The 20,747-nt window shown below is 42.8% G+C and overlaps 1 protein-coding gene across 1 annotated transcript in view; it reads right to left on the bottom strand.

Moving 5' to 3' along the window:
• PLG (plasminogen) overlaps positions 1 to 20,747 on the bottom strand; it is a 275,833-nt gene that overhangs the window by 200,733 nt on the left and 54,353 nt on the right. Inside the window, exon 2 of the mRNA XM_073560188.1 lies at positions 7,958 to 8,093. Coding sequence (XP_073416289.1) covers positions 7,958 to 8,093 — 136 coding nt within the window. The remainder of the gene's footprint in view (positions 1 to 7,957; positions 8,094 to 20,747) is intronic.

Genomic DNA, 20,747 nt, shown 5'->3' with positions numbered 1-20,747 from the left:
ACTTTTTTGGCTGGAATTCAGATCGGACACCATGTTGCATTTGGAGAGCCCCTGATGTCCCTAAACAGTGGAAACCGCCCTCAAATTACACCATTTTGGAAAGTAGACCCCCAATGGAACTTATCTAGATGTGTGGTGAGAACTTTGAACCCCCATGGGCTTCACATAAGTTTATAACGTACAGCCGTAAAATTCAAAAATCATATTTTTTCTACAAAAATGATCTTTTCACCCCCAATTTTTATTTTCCCAAGGGAAACAGGACCCAAAAAGTTATTGTGCAATTTGTCCTGAGTACGCTAATACCCCATATGTAGGGGTAAACCACTGTTTTGGCACATGGCAGAGCTCGGAAGGGAAGGAGCGCAGTTTGACGCAAAATTGGCTGGATTTGACATCGGGCGCCATATCGTGTTTGGAGAGCCCCTGATGTGCCTGAACAGTGGAAACCCCCCACAAGTGACCCCATTTTGGAAATTAGACCCCCCAAGGACCTTATCTAGATGTGTGGTGAGCACTTTGAACCCCCAAGTGCTTCACAGAAGTTTATAACGCCCGGGCATGAAAATTAAAAAATCATATTTTTTCCACAAGCATGACCTTGTAGTTCCCAATTTTTTTGTTTTCCCAAGAGTAACAAGAGAAATTGGACCACAAAAGTTGTTGTAAAATTTGTCCTAAGTATGCTGATACCCCATATGTGGAAGAAAACTACTGTATGGGCACACGTCGGGGCTCGGAAGGGAAATAGTGATGTTTTGGAATGCAGACTTTGATGGAATGGTCTGCGGGCCTCATGTCACATTTGAAGAGCCCCTGATGTGCCTAAACTGTGGAAAACTCCCACAAGTGACCCCATTTTGGAAACTAGACCCCCCCAAGGAACTTATCTAGATGTGTGGTGAGCACTTTGAACCCCCAAGTGCTTCACTGAAGTTTCTAACATAGAACCATACAAATAAAAAAAATCATATTTTTTTCCCACAAAAATGATATTTTTGCCCCTAATTTTTATTCTCCCAAGGGTAACAGGAGAAATTGGACCCCAAAAGATTTTGTGCAATTTGTCCTGAGTAGGCTGATACCCCATATGTGGAGGTAAACCACTGTTTGGGTGCATGGCAGAGCTTGGAAGGGAAGGAGCACCGTTTGACTTTTTCAACGCAGAATTGGCTGGAATTGAGATCAGACACCATGTTGCGTTTGCAGAGCCCCTGATGTGCCCAAACAGTAGAAACCCCCCAATTCTAACTCCATCCCTAACCCCAACACACCCCTAACCCTAATCTCAGCCATAGCCATAACCATAGCCTTAACTCTAACCCTAGCCCTAACCCTAATGGGAAAATGGAAATAAATACTTTTTTTATTTTATTATTTTTCCCTAACTAAGGGGGTGATAAAGAGGGGTTTGATTTACTAAACATCTCCAGAATCTGACCTTTTCTCACCTTTCGAATTGCAAAAATTCTTAATGTTTCTCTTATTTACTATCGGCTGGACTTCTGCAAATCTGTACTGATCAATCTCCCGCTAACCAAACTTTCTTTCCTCCAATCCATCCTGAATGCAGCAGCCAGGGTCATATTTCTGTCCAGCCATTGCAACAATGCCTCCAGCTTGTGGCAGTCATTGCACTGGTTATCCATCTATAGAGTACAATACATACTTATTTCCCTCACCCACAGACCTCTCTACAGTTCTGCACCATCCTTCATCTCCCTCCTCATCTCTATCACCAGTGATCTCTCTTCTGCAACTGATATAAGACTAACATCCTCATGCAGCTTTATAGAATAAACCACATTTATTATATTGATGGCTGGACCTTACACGACAAGCACGTTTTACCTATTGTGTCCCCCTATTTCTTTAGAGATTGTAAGCTTGCGAGCAGAACCTTCACTTCTCCTGTAACTGTTGAACAATATTCTAATTTATTTCTTTATTGTCTGCATACAGTGTCCTGCAAAAGTTTGAACTCCCTTGGCTTTTTACCTTTTTTCATACCACCTCTGTTTAAATATTTTTGTAATCCGATTTATGTGTGATGCATCAGCACTAAATAGTTTAAGTTGGTGAAGTGAAGTGAGAAAAATATAGGCATGAATTACATTTATGGGATCAAATAACTAAAAATTGGCATGCGCATATGTATTCACCCCTTTTTCTATGAAGCCCCTAAAAATTTCTGGTGCACGAAATTACCTTTATGGCTGTGTGCCTACGTTGCTTTTTTTATGCGTTTCCGCCACGTTTTTGCTGCAGTGGAAACGCTTAAAAAACGCTAATAAAACGCACCCCCATGCATTCCTATGGGATTCCGCAGTTGCTGTGCCAATGCTGCGGATTAAACCGCTGAGGAATCGCATAGCGGTAAAATTCGCAGCATGTTCATTAATTCTGCGGAATCGCAGTGATTCCGCCGCCATAGGATTGCATTGAAACGCTCACTTTACGCATGTGGCTATGTCCACCTTGCGTGAAATGAGCACTTCATGTGCGGATGGTACACAGGGTCTGGAGGAGAGGAGACTCTCCTCCATGCCCTGGGTACCATATCCCTGTAAAAACTAGAATTAAAATAAAAAATAGGGATATACTCACCCTCTGTCAGCCCCCGGAGTGCTCCCGCCTCTCAGCTACGCTGCCGGCATCTTACGTTCCCAGGGATGCATTGCGCGAATGACCTCTGATGAAATAGCGGTCTCGTGTGGTGCTACTGTACGTCATCAGAGGTCATTGTCGCAAGGCATCCCTGGGAATGGAAGTTGCCGGCAGTGTCGCTGAGAGGCGGGATGACTCCGGGGGCCGACAGAGGGTAAGTATATCCCTATTTTTTATTTTTTTAAATTATTTTTAACATTCTATCTTTTACTACTAATGCTGCATAGGCAGCATCAATAGTAAAAAGTTGGCCATACTTGTCAAGCACTATGCTTGACAAGTGTGACCAACCTGTCAATCACTTTTCTAAGCGATGCTTCAAATCGCTTGGAAAAGCGCAAGCATTCTGCAAGCTAAAAATGCTTGCACAACGCTTGTGTTTTGTGGGAAAGTGCATGCGAATTCCACATGCGTTTTACCCACGGCAGGGAGTTATGGAAATGCTGCAGACATTTCCGCAGCATTTCTGCAACGTGGGCACATCTAATATATAAAGCTCAAAGTGTGTATGTATGTGTGTATGTATGTATGTGTGTGTGTGTGTGTATGTGTGTATGTCCGGGATAGGCATCCGCACCGTCGCAACTACAGCCACAAAATTTGGCACAGTCACACGTCTGGACCCCGAGAGCGTCCTAAGCTATGTTGTGAGGCGAAATTTTAACCCCGCGCGTTCCAATTCACCAAACAATTTTGCCCCCGTCTACATACTGGGGAAAAAGTGTGTGCGCGTCAAGCCCCGCCCCTCATTATGATGTCATAATGCCCCTATTTGCATACCGGGGAAGCAGTGTGTGCATATCAAGCCCCGCCCCTCATTATGATGTCACAATGGTTGCCATGGCGACGCTGATGTCATCATAGGTTGCAAGCTTTGCCGCCGCTCATTATGATGTCATAATGGTTGACTATGAGATGGAGGATGTGTGATGGGTATATGGGCACTGGACTATGGGATGGAGGATATGTATGACGGGTATATGGGCTCGGGACTATGGTATGGCGGATGTGTATGACGGGTATATGGGCACTGGACTATGGGATGGAGGATATGTATGACGGGTATATGGACACGGGACTATGGGATGGAGGATATGTATGATGGGTATATGGGCACGGGACTATGGTATGGAGGATATGCATGATGGGTATATGGGCACGGGACTATGGTATGGAGGATATGTATGACGGGTATATGGGCATGGGACTGTGGGATGGAGGATATGTATGATGGGTATATGGGCACGGGACTGTGGGATGGAGGATATGTATGACGAGTATATGGGCACGGGACTATGGGATGGAGGATATGTATGACGAGTATATGGGCATGGGACTATGGGATGGAGGCTATGTATGACGGGTATATGGGCACAGGACTATGGGATGGAGGATGTGTGATGGGTATATGGGCACTCGACTATGGGATGGAGGATGTATGATGGGTATATGGGCACTCGACTGTGGGATGGAGGATATATATGATGGGTATATGGGCATGGGACTATGGGATGGAGAATATGTATGATGGGTATATGGGCATGGGACTATTGGATGGAGGATGGGTATATGGGCACTCGACTATGGGATGGAGGATATGTATGATGGGTATATGGGCACGGGCCTATGGGATCGTGGATGTGTGATGGGTATATGGGCACGGGACTATGGGATGGAGGATTATTATAATTTGTTATAACTAACCACAGTTAGTTACTATGCCCGGGCAGCGCCGGGCTCTTCAGCTAGTAGCCTATAAGTCACATACCTAGTGAGAAGAAGTCCACCTGTGTGAAATCTAAGCATCACATGGTCTGTCAATACAGTGGGTACGGAAAGTATTCAGACCCATTTAAATTTTTCGCTCTTTGTTTCATTGCATTTATTTGGTAAATTCAAAAAAGTTCATTTTTTTTCATTAATGTACAGTCTGCACCCCATTTTGACTGAACAAAAACAGAAATGTAGAAATTTTTGCAAATTTATTAAGAAAGAAAAACTGAAATATCACATGGTCATAAGTATTCAGACCTTTTGCTCAGACGCTCATATTTAAGTCACATGCTGTCCATTTCCTTGTGATCCTCCTTGAGATGGTTCTACTCCTTCATTGGAGTCCAGCTGTGTTTAAACTCATAGGACTTGATTTGTAAAGGCACACACCCGTCTATAAAAGACCTCACAGCTCACAGTGCATGTCAGACCAAATGAGAATCATGAGGTCAAAGGAACTGGCCAAAGAGCTCAGAGACAGAATTGTGGCAAGGCACAGATCTGGCCAAGGTTACAAAAGAATTTCTGCAGTACTCAAGGTTCCTAAGAGCACAGTGGTCTCCATAATCCTTAAATGGAAGAAGTTTAGGACCACCAGAAGTCTTCCTAGACCTGGCCGTCCAGCCAAACTGAGCAATCATGGGAGAAGAACCTTGGTGAGAGAGGTAAAGAAGAACCCCAAGATCACTGTGGCTGAGCTCCACAGATGTACTAGGGAGATGGAAGAAAGTTCCACTAAGTCAACTATCACTGCAGCCCTCCACCAGTCGAGCCTTTATGGCAGAGTGGTCACACGGAAGTTTCTCCTTAGTCTCAGACATATGAAAGCCTGCATAGAGTTTGCTAAAAAACACATGAAGGACTCACAGGCTATGAGAAATAAGATTCTCTTTTCTGATGAGACGAAGAAAGAACTTTTGGGTTATAATTCTAAGCAATATGTGTGGAGAAAACAAGGCACTGCTCATCACCTGCCCAATACAATCCCATCAGTGAAACATGGTGGTGGCAGCATCCTGCTATTGGGGTGTTTTTCAGCTGCAGGGACAGGATGACTGGTTGCAATTTAAGGAAACATGAATACAGCCAAGTACAGAGATGAAAATCTCTTCCAGAGTGCTCTGGACCTCAGACTTGGCCAAAGGTTTACCTTCCAACAAGACAATAACCCTAAAGCACAAAGCTAAAATAAGAAAGGAGTGGCTTCAGAACAAAACTGTGACCATTCTTGACTGACCCAACCAGAGCCCTAACCTAAACCCAATTGAGCATTTCTGGAGAGACCAGAAAATGGCTGTCCACTAACGCTCACCATCAAACCTGTTGGAACTGGAGAGGATCTGCAAGGAAGAATGGCAGAGGATCCCCAAATCCAGGTGTGAAAAACTTTTTGCATCATTCCCAAGAAGATTCATGGCTGTACTAGCTCAAAAGGGTGCTTCTACTCAATGCTGAGCAAAGGGTCTGCATACTTATGACCATGTGATATTTCAGTTTTTCTTTTTTAATAATTTGCAAAAATTTCTACATTTCTTTTTTTTCAGTCAAGATGGGGTGCACAGTGTACATTAATGAGAAAAAAATGAACTTTTTTAATTTACCAAATGGCTGCAATGAAGTGTAGAGTGAAAAATGTAAAGTGGTCTGAATACTTTCAACACCCACTGTATATACCCACCTTTTCTGAAAGGTCACAAAGGCTGCAACAAGGAGCACCACTTACCAAACAATATCATGAAGACCAAAGAGATATTCAAATCAGTCATGTATAAAGTTGCTGAGAAGTACAAGTCAGGGTTAGATTATAAAAAAAATTACCAATTTCTGATGATCCCCAGAGCACTATCAAATCCATTATCATCAAATGGAAAGAACACTGTACCACAACAATCCTGTCAAGAGTGGGCCACCTACCAAAATCCTCAGCCTGAGCAAGGAGGGCATTAATCAGAGAGGCAGCAGCATAGACCAAAAGGTAACCTTGAAGGAGCTGCAGAGTTCCTCAGCATAGACTGGAGTATCAGACTATACGACCACAACAAGCGTACACTCCTAAGAGGAGGTCTTTATGGAAGATTGGGCAGAAAGAGGCCTTTACTTACACACAGAAATTGTCATTTTGCATTTGCCAAAAGAAATGTGGGAGTCTCCCCAAATGCATGGAGGAAGGTGCTGTGGTCAGATGAGACCAAAATGGAACTTTTTGGCAACCAAGGTACATGCTGTGTCTGGCGCCAAACCAACACGGCTCATCACCCTAAGAACACCATCCCCAGTAGTGGCATGGAGGTTTTTCAGCAGCAGGGACAAGAAAATGGTCTGAGTCGAGGGGAAGATGGTTGGTGTGAAATACAGGGATATTCTTGAGCAGAACCTGTTTCAGTCTGTCAGTGATTTGAGACTGGGACTGAGGTTCACCTTCCAACAAGACAATGATCCAAAGCATACTGCTAAAGCCACTCTTGAGTGGTTTAAGGAGAAACGTATAAATGTTTTGGAGTTGCCTAGTCAAAGCCCAGACCTTAATCCATTTGAGAATCTGTGGTCAGAGTTGAATATTGCTGTTCTCCAGCAGAAGCCATCTAAAGGTACTGTCACACTTAGCGATGCACCAGCGATCCCGACCAGCGATATGACCCGGTCAGGATCGCTGGTGCATCGCTAAGTGGTCGCTAGTGAGCTGCCACACAGGCAGATCTCACCAGCGACATAGCAGCGGTCGAGGATCGCTACCTCCCTGTCACACTAGGCGATCCTGATGTCCTCCCGCCCGGCTCCACGCTCGTCGCTCATCTCTCCACAGGAAGCGCGCAGGAAGCTGACGACGAGAAACAGTCCTGGACGCTCTCGCGCGATCAGCGATAACCAGCGGGGGAGAAGGTCGTAGGTAAGTATCACACACAGCGATATCGCTAGCAATATCACTGCAAGTTATAGCGATATTGCTAGCGATATTGCTAAGTGTGACAGTACCCTAAGTCGAAGGCACTGGAGCAGTTTTGCCTTGAGGAATCCCAAGATGTGAAGGCTCATAGAGACTTATCCAAAGTGACTTGCCATTGTAATTGCCACAAAAGGATGTTCTATAAAGTACTGACTTTTGGGAGGGTGACTAGTTATGCACACTTAAGTTTTCAGGTATTTTGTTGTTTGCTTCAGAATAAAAAGAAAAACAAATGATCACAGTTGTAGATATGTTTTTTTCCATGAACTGATGCAAACCCTCAAAAACAAAAAAAATTTGTGAAATTCCAGGTTGTGAGGTAGCAAAACATGAAAATGCCAAGAGGGTGAATACTTTCGTATGTCGTTGCCTAAATGAAAAGTGCTGTGGAATATGTTGGAGCAGCATAAATAAAATTATTATCTTACAATATTGTTTCTGGGAATTAAAAAAAAACACATTAGGTTATAATATAGCAAAGCATGTTATCTTAAATTAACAATAGGTACATAATGTAAGTAGTTAATATACTGAACGATCTCAGATATGTACAAAATTGTAGGTACTATTTACCTGCAAGTAAACTTCTGTTCGGCATCACACATCTTCGCACATTCCAAATCATCAGCTGTTGTATAAAATGCTCTTTCTTTACCCACCAGCCATGCGCCTTCAGTTTTCACATAGTTATCAAGTTCATCACTTAAAACTATTAAAAAAAGAGTTTATTACAGTTTTCTGAGCCTTTAGAAGACTACACTGATGAGCTGCCATAAGGTTGTCAACCCCTGCCCATAAGTGTGTAATATGCTATATACTTTTGTAAGATTTATTTTAGTATTAATATCATCATTATTTGAACTGTTTGTTAAATGTTTTGTAGATAACATTTACATTGGTTGCTCTTGTACAGTGGTTGTTTAACAGTACCATGGGCACCAGATTGAGTGGAAAAAGCAGTCCTCCCTTCAGGCCAAAATTGTAAACATTCTTGAAATACAATTAGTTTAATTCATTTTTAACAATTTTTAAAATAGTTTTTCAAGGAAAGTGAGGAGTGTGGCATACGAAGTGTGCACTAAAACTTTTACTTTATCAACTGCCCATTTTGCGATCTTTGCCTCTTCCTAACCTCTTCCATATTCTAGATGACCACATACATAGAAATGCTTTTGCACACACTTATTCATAACTCATATGGAGACAATAATATGGAGACACTAAGGTAAAACACATTTGTATAGATAAAAATATTTATATTATGTATACATACATATTATATACTGTATATATCTAATATATAAAGCTCAATGTGTGTGTGTGTGTGTGTGTGTGTATGTCCGGGATTGGCATCCGCACCGTCGCAGCTACAGCCATATAATTTTGCACAGTCACACGTCTGGACCCGAGAGCATCCTAAGCTATGCTGTGAGGTGAAATTTTAACCCCGCGCGTTCCAATTCACCAAACAATTTTGCCCCTATCTACATAATGTGGAAAAAATGAAAGGAAAAGTGTTGGAGGCAAATTGACAGCTGCCAGATGATGTGAACAAGGGGGACTTAAAGAATGAGAGCGATGGCGCCAAAGAGTATATACCGTACAGTTGCTAAGGTGGGGCCCTGACATGGGATACTCACCACACACGGGGATATGAACACACACAAAATGCGCAACACACTACCACGTGCTTCAACACATATACCACCCTCAGCACACATTTCACCACACATACACCAACCTCGCCACATAAAAGTCAAAACACAAAAGTCGCCACTCAAAACTCGCCACGATGTCCCAGAGCTGTTTAAAAGATGAAAAATGAGCTGTGATTGGTTGCTATCAGCAACAGTTTTCTATGTAGAAAGTTGTGGTAACTGAGGCTTATTATTCTTATCATTTCTATGGTGTTATCGTCTATTAGATACATGGCTCAGCAGATAGTATCACACAGAATATTGTTAGATACACGGCTGAGCAGTCAGTAACACACATGATAGGATTAGGTACATGGCTCAGCAGTCAGTATCACACAGGATAGGATTAGATACACAGCTGAGCAGTCAGTAACACACATGATAGGATTAGGTACACGGCTCAGCAGACAGTATCACACAGGATAGGATTAGATACACGGCTCAGCAGTCAGTATCACACAGGATAGGATTAGATACACGGCTGAGACGTCAGTAACACACAGGAGAGGATTAGATACACAGCTGAGCAGTCAGTAACACACGATAGGATTAGATACACAGCTCAGCAGAAAGTATCACACAGGAGAGAATACTTGGGTAATCGTTTAGTTAATTTGTGTTGCAAATCTGTAGTGTTGACTATATGATGTGAAATGTTTTTATGTGCAATATAATCATTATAATTTGTTATAACTAACCACAGTTGGTTACTATGCCCGGGCAGCGCCGGACTCTTCAGCTAGTATATAAATAAATATAAATATATATATATATGCGAGGTCGTATATACTGCTCAAAAAATAAAGGGAACACAAACAACAGAATATAGCTTCAAGTAAATCAAACTTCTGTGAAATCAAACTGTCCACTTAGGAAGCAACACTGTTTGACAACCAATTTCACATGCTGTTGTGCAAAAGGAATAGACAACAGATGGAAATTATTGGCAATTATTCAGACACCCTCAATAAAGGAGTGGTTCTGCAGGTGGAGACCACAGACCACATCTCAGTACCAATGCTTTCTGGCTGATGTTTTGGTCACTTTTGAATGTTGGTTGTGCTTTCACACTCGTGGTAGCTTGAGACGGACTCTACAACCCATACAAGTTGTTCAGGTAGTGCAGCTCATCCAGGATGGCACATCAATGTGAGCTGTGGCAAGAAGGTTTGCTGTGTCTGTCAGCGTAATGTCCAGAGGCTGGAGGCGCTACCAGGAGACAGGCCAGTACACCAGGAGACGTGGAGGGGGCCATAGGAGAGCAACAACCCAGCTGCAGGACCGCTACCTCAGTCTTTATGCAAGGAGGAACAGGAGGAGCACTGCCAGAATCCTGCAAAATGACCTCCAGCAGGCCACAAATGTGCATATGTCTGCACAAACGGTTAGAAACCGACTCCATGAGGATGGTCTGAGTGCCTGACGTCCACAGATGGGGGTTGTGCTCACAGCCCAACACCGTGCAGGATGCTTGGCATTTGCCACAGAACACCAAGATTGGCAAATTTGCCACTGGCACCCTGTGCTCTTCACAGATGAAAGCAGGTTTACACTGAGCACATGTGACAGATGTGACAGTCTGGAGATGCCATGGAGAGTGATTTGATGCCTTGCAACATCCTTCAGCATGACCAGTTTGGCAGTGGGTTAGTAATGGTGTGGGGTGGTATTTCTTTGGAGGGCCGCACAGCCCTCCATGTGCTCGCCAGAGGTAGCCTGACTGCCATTAGGTACTGAGATGAGATCCTCAGACCCCTTGTGAGACCATATGCTGGTGCAGTTGGCCCTGGGTTCCTCCTAATGCAGGACAATGCCAGACCTCATGTGGCTGGAGTGTGTAAGCAGTTCCCGCAAGATGAAGGCATTGAAGCTATGGATTGGCCCGCCCATTCCCCAGATCTGAATCCAATTGAGCACATCTGGGACATCATGTCTCACTCCATCCACCAATGTCACGTTGAACCACAGACTGTACAGGAGTTGGCAGATGCTTTAGTCCAGGTCTGGGAGGAGATCCCTCAAGAGACCATCCGCTGCCTCATCAGGAGCATGCCCAGGTGTTGTAGGGAGGTCATACAGGCACGTGGAAGCCACTCACAATACAGAGAGGCGCGTGGAGGCCACACACAAAACTGAGCATCATTTTGATGTGTTTTAAGGACATTACATTCCACTTTAATTTTGTGTGGGACTCCAAATCGAGGCCTCCATTGGTTAATAAATTTGATTTCCATTGATGATTTTTGTGTGATTTTGTTGTCAGCACATTCAACTTTGTACATGAGAATATTTGATTCATTCAGATCTAGGATGTGTTATTTGAGTGTTCCCTTTATTTTTTGAGCAGTGTATATATATATATATATATACACTTGTGCTCAAAAGCTTACATAACCCGGCAGAATTTTTGCTTTCTTGGCCTTTTTTCAGAGAACATGAATGGTAACACCAAACCTTTTTCTCCACTCATGGTTAGTGGTTGGGTGAAGCCATTTATTGTCAAACTACTGTTTTCTCTTTTTAAATCATAATGATTTAAAAATCCCCGAACACTGGGTGTTTGTCACGTTGTCGTGTGCATGACAGCGTGGCCAATACTGCTTCTGATCGGTGGTAAAATCATCATAACAGGTGTGATCGGAGGTATAAAGTTCACCTTCGGTCACTGTTGTCAGCTTATGGGACTACTGCTCCCATCAGCCGGTGCCTGCTGCCGCTAGTAACAGCGAGAGTGTAAGGATTCCGGATGGCTCCATGGAGCCTGTTTTGCCCTTGTCAAAGATGGAGTCTTGTACTTCACCATGTCTTGGAACTTCCTGTCTGCCCTGCTATTTAAGTCCAGGTTTGGAGATCCTCCTTGCCTGAGTATTTTGTTGCTGCTTGCTTCTGAGCTTCCTCCTGGCTTGCCTCTGGAGTTTCTGCTGCTGCTCATTACTCGGTGCTCTGCCTCACCACTTCCAGTTGCCTTCAGTCTTCTAAGCTACTACCAGATCCTATCTTGGGGTTACCTGCTGTCCTGACTTCTGAGACTGTGTTCTGTTGCGGGCTGCTTTGCGGGACTTCTCAGCCCAAAAGGTACATTTAAGGACCTACTCCATTATACTCCACCTATGTATTTCTGGACTTGCATGAAGGTGTCATCTCCTCTCTCTGCATAGTTCTGGACTTCCACGTATAAGTGCCCGTTGAACTCTAGTTTGCATACTATTGCTGGACTTCCACGTATAAGTGCCCATCACTCTCTTGCTGCATACTACTGCAGGACTTCCACGTATAAGTGCCGGTTGCACTTTTGCTGCATTTTACTGCTGGACTTGTTTGTATGAGCGATCACGCCCCGCTACTAAATTTGCTGACATTTTTGTTTTGTGCTGTCACTTTGTTACAATTGCAGGAAAGTCTCTGCTTCTTAATGTTCTACTTCTTGCTTTGTGAAATACTCTTATTTGTCTCAGCTTTGGTCTCAGACTCGTTTTATCCCACGCAATTATATTCCATAGTAATCACATAATTGTTACAGAGAGCAGTAGTGTCTGATGGGTGCATTCATCCGCTGGCACCCGCGCTGTAAATAAAAAATGAAAATGTAAATAATGATATGGGTTCTCCTGTGTTTTTGATAACCAGCCAGGCAAAACTCACAGCCGAGGGTTGTCAAGAATAGAGGGGTCCCCATGCCGTATTTTTTAATTATTTATTAAATAATTTAAAAAAAGATCTATGGTCCCTCCATTTTTGACAACCAGCCTTTCTAAAGCATACAGTTGAGGGCTGGTATTCTCAGGCTGTTAAGAGGCCATGGATATTAGCCCCCCAGCCTAAGAATAGCAGCCCGCAGCCACCCAGAGAAGGCACATCTGGCTCTTCTCACTTGCCCTGTAGCGATGGCAAGTGGGGTTCATATTTGTGGGGTTGATGTCACCTTTGTATTATCTGGTGTCATCAAGCCTACAGATTAGTAATGGAGAGGCATCTATAAGACACCTATCCATTACTAATCCTATAGTTACAGGCCTGGATTGGCAATCTGCCAAGGCAGGCAGATGCCTGCTGGGACGGCGGCTCTGAGCTACATTTGGACCGCCGGCCTTTTAAAACTTTTGCACAGGCCCTGGTGCATGCACTCTCTAGGTGCACACATTGGGCCTGTGCAGAAGTTTGAAATGGCCGCTGCGGCGCGCACAGAATGCGTATCTGAGCCTCTCTCTTTCTGACGCCGGCGTTTACCAGCATCAGAGAGCAGAGGCCTCCTCAAGAATCCCCAGCTTGACATCTGCTCCGAGTCCTCAGCACCTCCGACGCTGACTGGACAGTGGACCCACCACATCCTCCCTACCATCTCAGGTCAGTACCAAGATGAAAGCTTTTTTATGTATATACAGCAGTTTGACCTATATAATGTATATTGACAGCTGAATATACAATATATAATTGATACTGCTGTATATAATCACTGTATCACCTATATAATGTATGTACAGCTGTCTATACACATTATATAGTTGATAGTGTGACTACTGTGTATATACTGTACGTTATATAGGTGATACCGCTATATATACAGTGGTTACGGAAAGTATTCAGACTTCTTTACATTTTTCACTCTTTGTTTCATTGCAACCATTTGGTAAATGCAAAAAAGTTCTGGACCTCAGACTTGGCTGAAGGTTCACCTTCCAACAAGACAATGACCCTAAGCACACAGCTAAAATGACAAAGGAGTGGCTTCAGAACAACTCTGTGACCATTCTTGACTGGCCAGCCAAAGCCCTGACCTAAACCCAATTGAGCATCTCTGGAGAGACCTGAAAATGGCTGTCCACCAGCATTCACCATCCAACCTGACAGAACTGGAGAGGATCTGCAAGGAAGAATGGCAGAGGATCCCCAAAACTAGGTGTGAAAAACTTGTTGCATCATTCCCAAGAAGACTCATGGCTGTACTCGCTCAAAAGGGTGTTTCTGCTCAATACTGAGCAGAGGGTCTGAATACTTATGACCATGTGATATTTCAGTTTTTCTGTTTTGATAAATTTGCAAAAATGTCTACATTTCTGTTTTTTTCAGTCAAGATGGGATGCAGAGTATACATTAATGAGAAAAAAATAACTTTTTTGAATTTATCAAATGGCTGCAATGAAACTAAGTGTGAAAAATGTAAAGGGGTCTGAATACGTTCTGTACCCACTGTATACTGCAACTATACACTGCAATCACAATATTACTTGTATAATGTATGCAGACTGCTGTGTATACAATATACTGTAGAAGTGATACTGCTGTATGTAATCACTGTATCACCTATATAATGCATGTACAGCAGTCTGTATACGTTATATAAGTAATACTGCGACTGCATTTTATATACATTATATAGGTGATACCGCTGTATATATACTGTGACTATACACTGCAATCACAGTATCACCTGTATAATGTATATCGACTGCTGTATATACAATATATAAGTGATGCTGCGATTGTATACAGCAGAAGCAGTATCACCTATATAATGTATGTACAGCAGTATATATACATTATATAGGTGAAACTGCAACTGCGGTATTTACGCTATATAGGTTACACCACTGTGTGTATAAATACTGCAACCACTGTGTATATGAAACACGGAGAAATTGAAGTACAACGTCCAAAAAAGTGCATAAAAGGTAAAAGTTTATTAAACACATATGTATCAAATACACTAATAGTACAAAGGCAAGTAAAAATAGAGGTGGACAAAACACTTAAAGCAGCTGGATCAGGTAAGTAGTGGCTAACAATGTTCCCCCACAAACTGACATAAATCTAGTAAAGTGCAAAGTGCTAATACTACACTAGGCAATGAATGGGATAGGACTAGTGCTTAACACAAGGCTTCATATTAGTGCACATAAATCAAAGAAGCCATGTAATCCCTATCCCCATAGTGCTTACCCATAGTCCGCCCAGGGAGACCCACGTGCCATGCCGCCACAGACGTGTGTTTCACGTTAGCTTTCTCAAAGTGCGATGATGATGAACCGCTGTGTATAGCCAGGCCACAGTGTGTATAGCCCAACCGCAGTGTATATATATATATATATATATATATATATATATATATATATATATACACTGCGGCTATACACAGCAGTCGCAGTATCACCTGTATAATGTATATAGACTGCCGTATATACAATATATAAGTGATACCGCTACTTAGTCTGTTTCAGTAGGCTCCACAATCATGGGGAAGACAGCTGACTTGACAGATGTCCAGAAGGCCGTCATTGACACACTCCACAAGGAGGGTAAGCCACAAAAGGTCATTGCTAAAGAAGCTGGCTGGTCGCAGAGTGCTGTATCCAAGCATATTATTGGAAAGTTGAGTGGAAGGAAAAATGTAGTAGAAAAAGTTGCACATGCACATGAAAAGATTGTTAAGAAAAGGTCATTCAAAAATTTTAGAGAGATTCACAAAGAGTGGACTGCTGCTGGAGTCATTGCTTCAAGAGCCTCCACACGCAGATGTATCCAGGACATGGACTACAAGTGTCACATTCCTTGTGTCAAGCCACTCATGACCAATAGACAACAACAGAAGCATCTTACCTGGGTCAAAGAGATACACCTAGATATATCCCTTTAGTAAGACAATGAAGCAAACAGCATACAAAACCTACAAAAGCACTTCACACAAGGCCATATGATAAAAAATAAACAAAATCTTTATTAATGACACATAAATACATAAAAGCAAGGCAGACACCACATGTACAAGAGAAAAAAGGTGGGTAACCAACGGGACTACCTCAAAAGCCAGTATGTGCCACAAGCATAAACGAATGAGCAATTATAACCCCTCCAAAAAATAGTTGGTTTTACCACTGTTAGGCTACTTTCACACTTGCGCTTTTTTTGCGCTGCGTGCGCAGTGCAAATGCGCATAAAAAATGCATCATGCATTTTTAATGCGTTTTCTTGCTTTTTGCGCATGGTTTTTAAAAAAAACGCATGCGTTTTTAAACGCAGACATGTGCATGACCATGCGCACGTCAGCGCTCCCATAGACTTTAATGTGTGTTTTTGGGTGAATTCCGTGCGCATTGCGTGCGCATGCGGTTTTTTGAGACAGGTCGGATGCATCAAAAATGCAACAGTTTGCATTTTGTGCGCCTGGGCACACACTACAAAAAAACGCATGCGCATACAAACGCGTACTAATGCATAACAATGCGCACCCATGTTAAATATAGGGAAAACCGCATGCGCATGTATGCGCAAAAACGCAGCTCAAAAAAACGCAAGTGTGAAACCAGCCTTATGCACATCATATAAGGCACTTATATAAAGAATTAGTATAAAACTCCATATATTTTATGTAGCAGTGACACAAAAATAATAATTAATAAATGAAAACCTCAATAGGAAAAATATTCAGTGCGAAACACACATCGGGTGTGGTGGGTACCGCGGGTATGCCTCTTGGTAGCTATTAGAGTTGAGCGATACCGTCCGATACTTCAAAGTATCGGATCGGAATGGATCGGCCGATCTTTAAAAAAAGTATCGGTATCGCCGATTCCGATACCGGAAGTCCCATTCAAGTCTATGGGACTTCCGGTATCGGAATAAGAAAAACCCTGTTTTTGCCTTGTACAGCCTCTCTGGGGTCTGTACGGGCCTTTCGGGGGGCTGTGCCGGCCTGCCAGGGGGTCTGTGCAGGCTCCGGTGGTCTGTGCCGGCCTGCCGGGGGGCTGTGCCGGCCTGCCGGTGGTCTGTGCAGGCTCCGGTGGGCTGTGCCGGCCTGCCGGGGGGCTGTGCCGGCCTGCCGGTGGTCTGTGCAGGCTTCGGGGGTCTGTGCAGGCATCGTCCGATGGGACTACAAGTCCCATCTGGCGATGCCTGCTACCATGACAGTGATTGACACATTAGCCAATGATGGGACAGTAGTAGTCCCATCATCCGGCTAATGTGTTAAATGTTAAAAAAAAAAAAAAATACTACATACATACTACATGCATGCTACATACATACTACATGCTACATACATACTACATGCTACATACATACTACATGCTACATACATACTACATGCATGCTACATGCATGCTACATACATACTGCATGCTACATACATACTACATACATACTACATGCATGCTACATGCATGCTACATGCATGCTACATACATGCTACATACATGCTACATACATACTACATGCTACATACATACCACATACATACTACATACATACTACATACATACTACATGCATGCTACATACATACTACATACATACTACATGCATGCTACATGCATGCTACATACATACTACATGCTACATACATACCACATACATACTACATACATACTACATACATACTACATGCTACATACATACTACATATATACTACATGCATGCTACATACATACTACATATATACTACATGCATGCTACATGCATGCTACATACATACTACATGCTACATACATACCACATACATACTACATACATACTACATACATACTACATGCTACATACATACTACATACATACTACATGCATGCTACATGCATGCTACATGCATGCAACATGCATGCTACATACATACTACATGCTACATACATACCACATACATACTACATACATACTACATACATACTACATGCATGCTACATACATACTACATACATACTACATGCATGCTACATGCATGCTACATACATACTACATGCTACATACATACCACATACATACTACATACATACTACATACATACTACATGCTACATACATACTACATATATACTACATGCATGCTACATACATACTACATGCTACATACATACCACATACATACTACATACATGCTACATGCTACATACATACTACATATATACTACATGCATGCTACATACATACTGCATGCTACATGCATACTACATACATACTACATGCTACATACATACCACATATATACTACATACATACAATACATTCATACAATACATACATAGACATACAGTACATATAACATAGAGTAACATACTTACCAATACTTGTCACATTGTTCCCCGAAGCCATTGTCTTTTCCGGAATAAATATTAACATAACAAACCACAAAAATACTCACCCACGATCCGAAGCAGTCCACGAGTGTGTCCCACGACGATCTTGGGTAGAGAACTGCAGCATCAGCTGTTGCTGCCGTTCTCTACGGGCTGCAGGAATCCAATGACGGAAGGTAGGTATCCTTCCGCACTGTATTCCTCCGCCACTTAAAAAAAAAAAGTCCCTAGTCTCACTTTATGCCATTGCTGTGTGGGAAATTCCCACGCAGCAATGGCATAAAGTGAGACTAGGGACTTTTTTTTTTTTTAAGTGGCGGAGGAATACAGTGCGGAAGGATACCTACCTTCCGTCATTGGATTCCTGCAGCCCGTAGAGAACGGCAGCAACAGCTGATGCTGCAGTTCTCTACCCAAGATCATTGTGGGACACACTCGTGGACTGCTTCGGATCGTGGGTGAGTATTTTTGTGGTTTGTTATGTTAATATTTATTCCGGAAAAGACAATGACTTCGGGGAACAATGTGACAAGTATTGGTAAGTATGTTACTCTATGTTATATGTACTGTATGTCTATGTATGTATTGTATGGATGTATTGTATGTATGTAGTATATATGTGGTATGTATGTAGTATGTATGTAGCATGCATGTAGCATGCAGTATGTATGTAGCATGCATGTAGTATATATGTAGTATGTATGTAGCATGTAGCATGTATGTAGTATGTATGTAGTATGTATGTGGTATGTATGTAGTATGTATGTAGCATGCAGTATGTATGTAGCATGCATGTAGTATATATGTAGTATGTATGTAGCATGCATGTAGTATATATGTAGTATGTATGTAGCATGTAGCATGTATGTAGTATGTATGTAGTATGTATGTGGTATGTATGTAGCATGCAGTATGTATGTAGCATGCATGTAGTATATATGTAGTATGTAGTATGTATGTGGTATGTATGTAGCATGTAGTATGTATGTAGCATGCATGTAGCATGCATGTAGTATGTATGTAGCATGCATGTAGTATGTATGTATGTAGTATGTATGTAGCATGCATGTAGTATGTATGTAGTATGTATGTAGTATGTATGTAGCATGCAGTATGTATGTAGCATGTATGTAGCATGTATGTAGTATGTATGTAGTATATATGTAGTATGTATGTAGCATGTAGTATGTATGTAGCATGCATGTAGTATATATGTAGTATGTATGTAGCATGTAGTATGTATGTAGCATGCATGTAGTATATATGTAGTATGTATGTAGCATGTAGTATGTATGTAGTATGTATGTAGTATTTTTTTTTTTTTTTTTTTTTTTTAACATTTAACACATTAGCCGGATGATGGGACTACTACTGTCCCATCATTGGCTAATGTGTCAATCACTGTCATGGTAGCAGGCATCGCCAGATGGGACTTGTAGTCCCATCGGACGATGTTTGCACAGACCCCCGGACATCAGCACAGCCCCCCGGCAGGCCGGCACAGCCCCCCGGCAGGCCGGTACAGACCCCCACAGGGTGCACAGACCACCGGCAGGCCGGCACAGCCCCCCGGCAGGCCGGTACAGACCCCCACAGGGTGCACAGACCACCGGCGCCGGCACAGCCCCCCGGCAGGCCGGTACAGACCCCCACAGGGTGCACAGACCACTGGCAGGCCGGCACAGCCCCCAGGCAGGCCGGTACCGACCCCGGGCAGTCCACACAGCCCCCCGGCAGGCCGGCAGAGACCCCCGGAAGGCCCGAAATGATGGCGCATCATGATGCGCACACACCGCGCATCATGATGACGTCAGGCCGTCAATCAACTTTGAACTTCCGATTCCGATGCCGAATTCCGATATTGAAAAAATATCGGAAGTCGGTATCGGAATTCCGATACAGCAAGTATCGGCCGATACCCGATACTTGCGGTATCGGAATGCTCAACACTAGTAGCTATATCTTTATAACTTTAACTCACTATATACGGTATACTCCTCATTATATGCATTTTTCATGTGGTGCATTGATTATTTCCATTTGTTTTATGTTACCACGGACACAACTTTATAATATTTTTCCTATTTTGTTTATTTTTTACCATATGGCCTTCTGGGTCAAAGAGAAAAAGAACTCGACTGCTGTCAGTGGCCAAGGTGTTGTTTTCAGATTAAAGTAAATTCTGCATTACATTTGGAAATTAAGGTCCCAGAATCTGGAGGAAGAGTGGAGAGACACACAATCCATTGCTTGAGGTCTAGTGTGAAGTTTCCACAGTCAGTGATGGTTTGGGGAGCCATGTCATGTGCTTGTGTAGGTCCACTGTGTTTTATCAAGACCAAAGTCAGCGCAACCATCTACCAGGAAATTTTAGACTACTTCATGTTTCCCTCTGCCGACAAGCTTTTTGGAGATGGAAATTTCATTTTCCAACAGGACTTGGCACCTGTCCACACTGCCAAAAGTACCAATCCCTTGTTTAAAAACAACAATATCACTGTGCTTGATTGGCCAGCAAACTCGCCTGACCTTAACCCCAAACAGAATCTATGGTCTATTGTCAAGAGGAAAATAAGAGACACCAGACCCAACAATGCTGACGAGCTGAAGG

Source organism: Dendrobates tinctorius, unplaced genomic scaffold (genome assembly GCF_039654945.1).
Source record: "Dendrobates tinctorius isolate UK_male_01 unplaced genomic scaffold, ASM3965494v1 ptg000293l, whole genome shotgun sequence".
Lineage (NCBI taxonomy): Eukaryota > Metazoa > Chordata > Amphibia > Anura > Dendrobatidae > Dendrobates > Dendrobates tinctorius.
The sequence above is the reverse complement of the archived record's forward strand: the minus strand, read 5'-3'. Positions and strand labels throughout refer to the sequence as shown.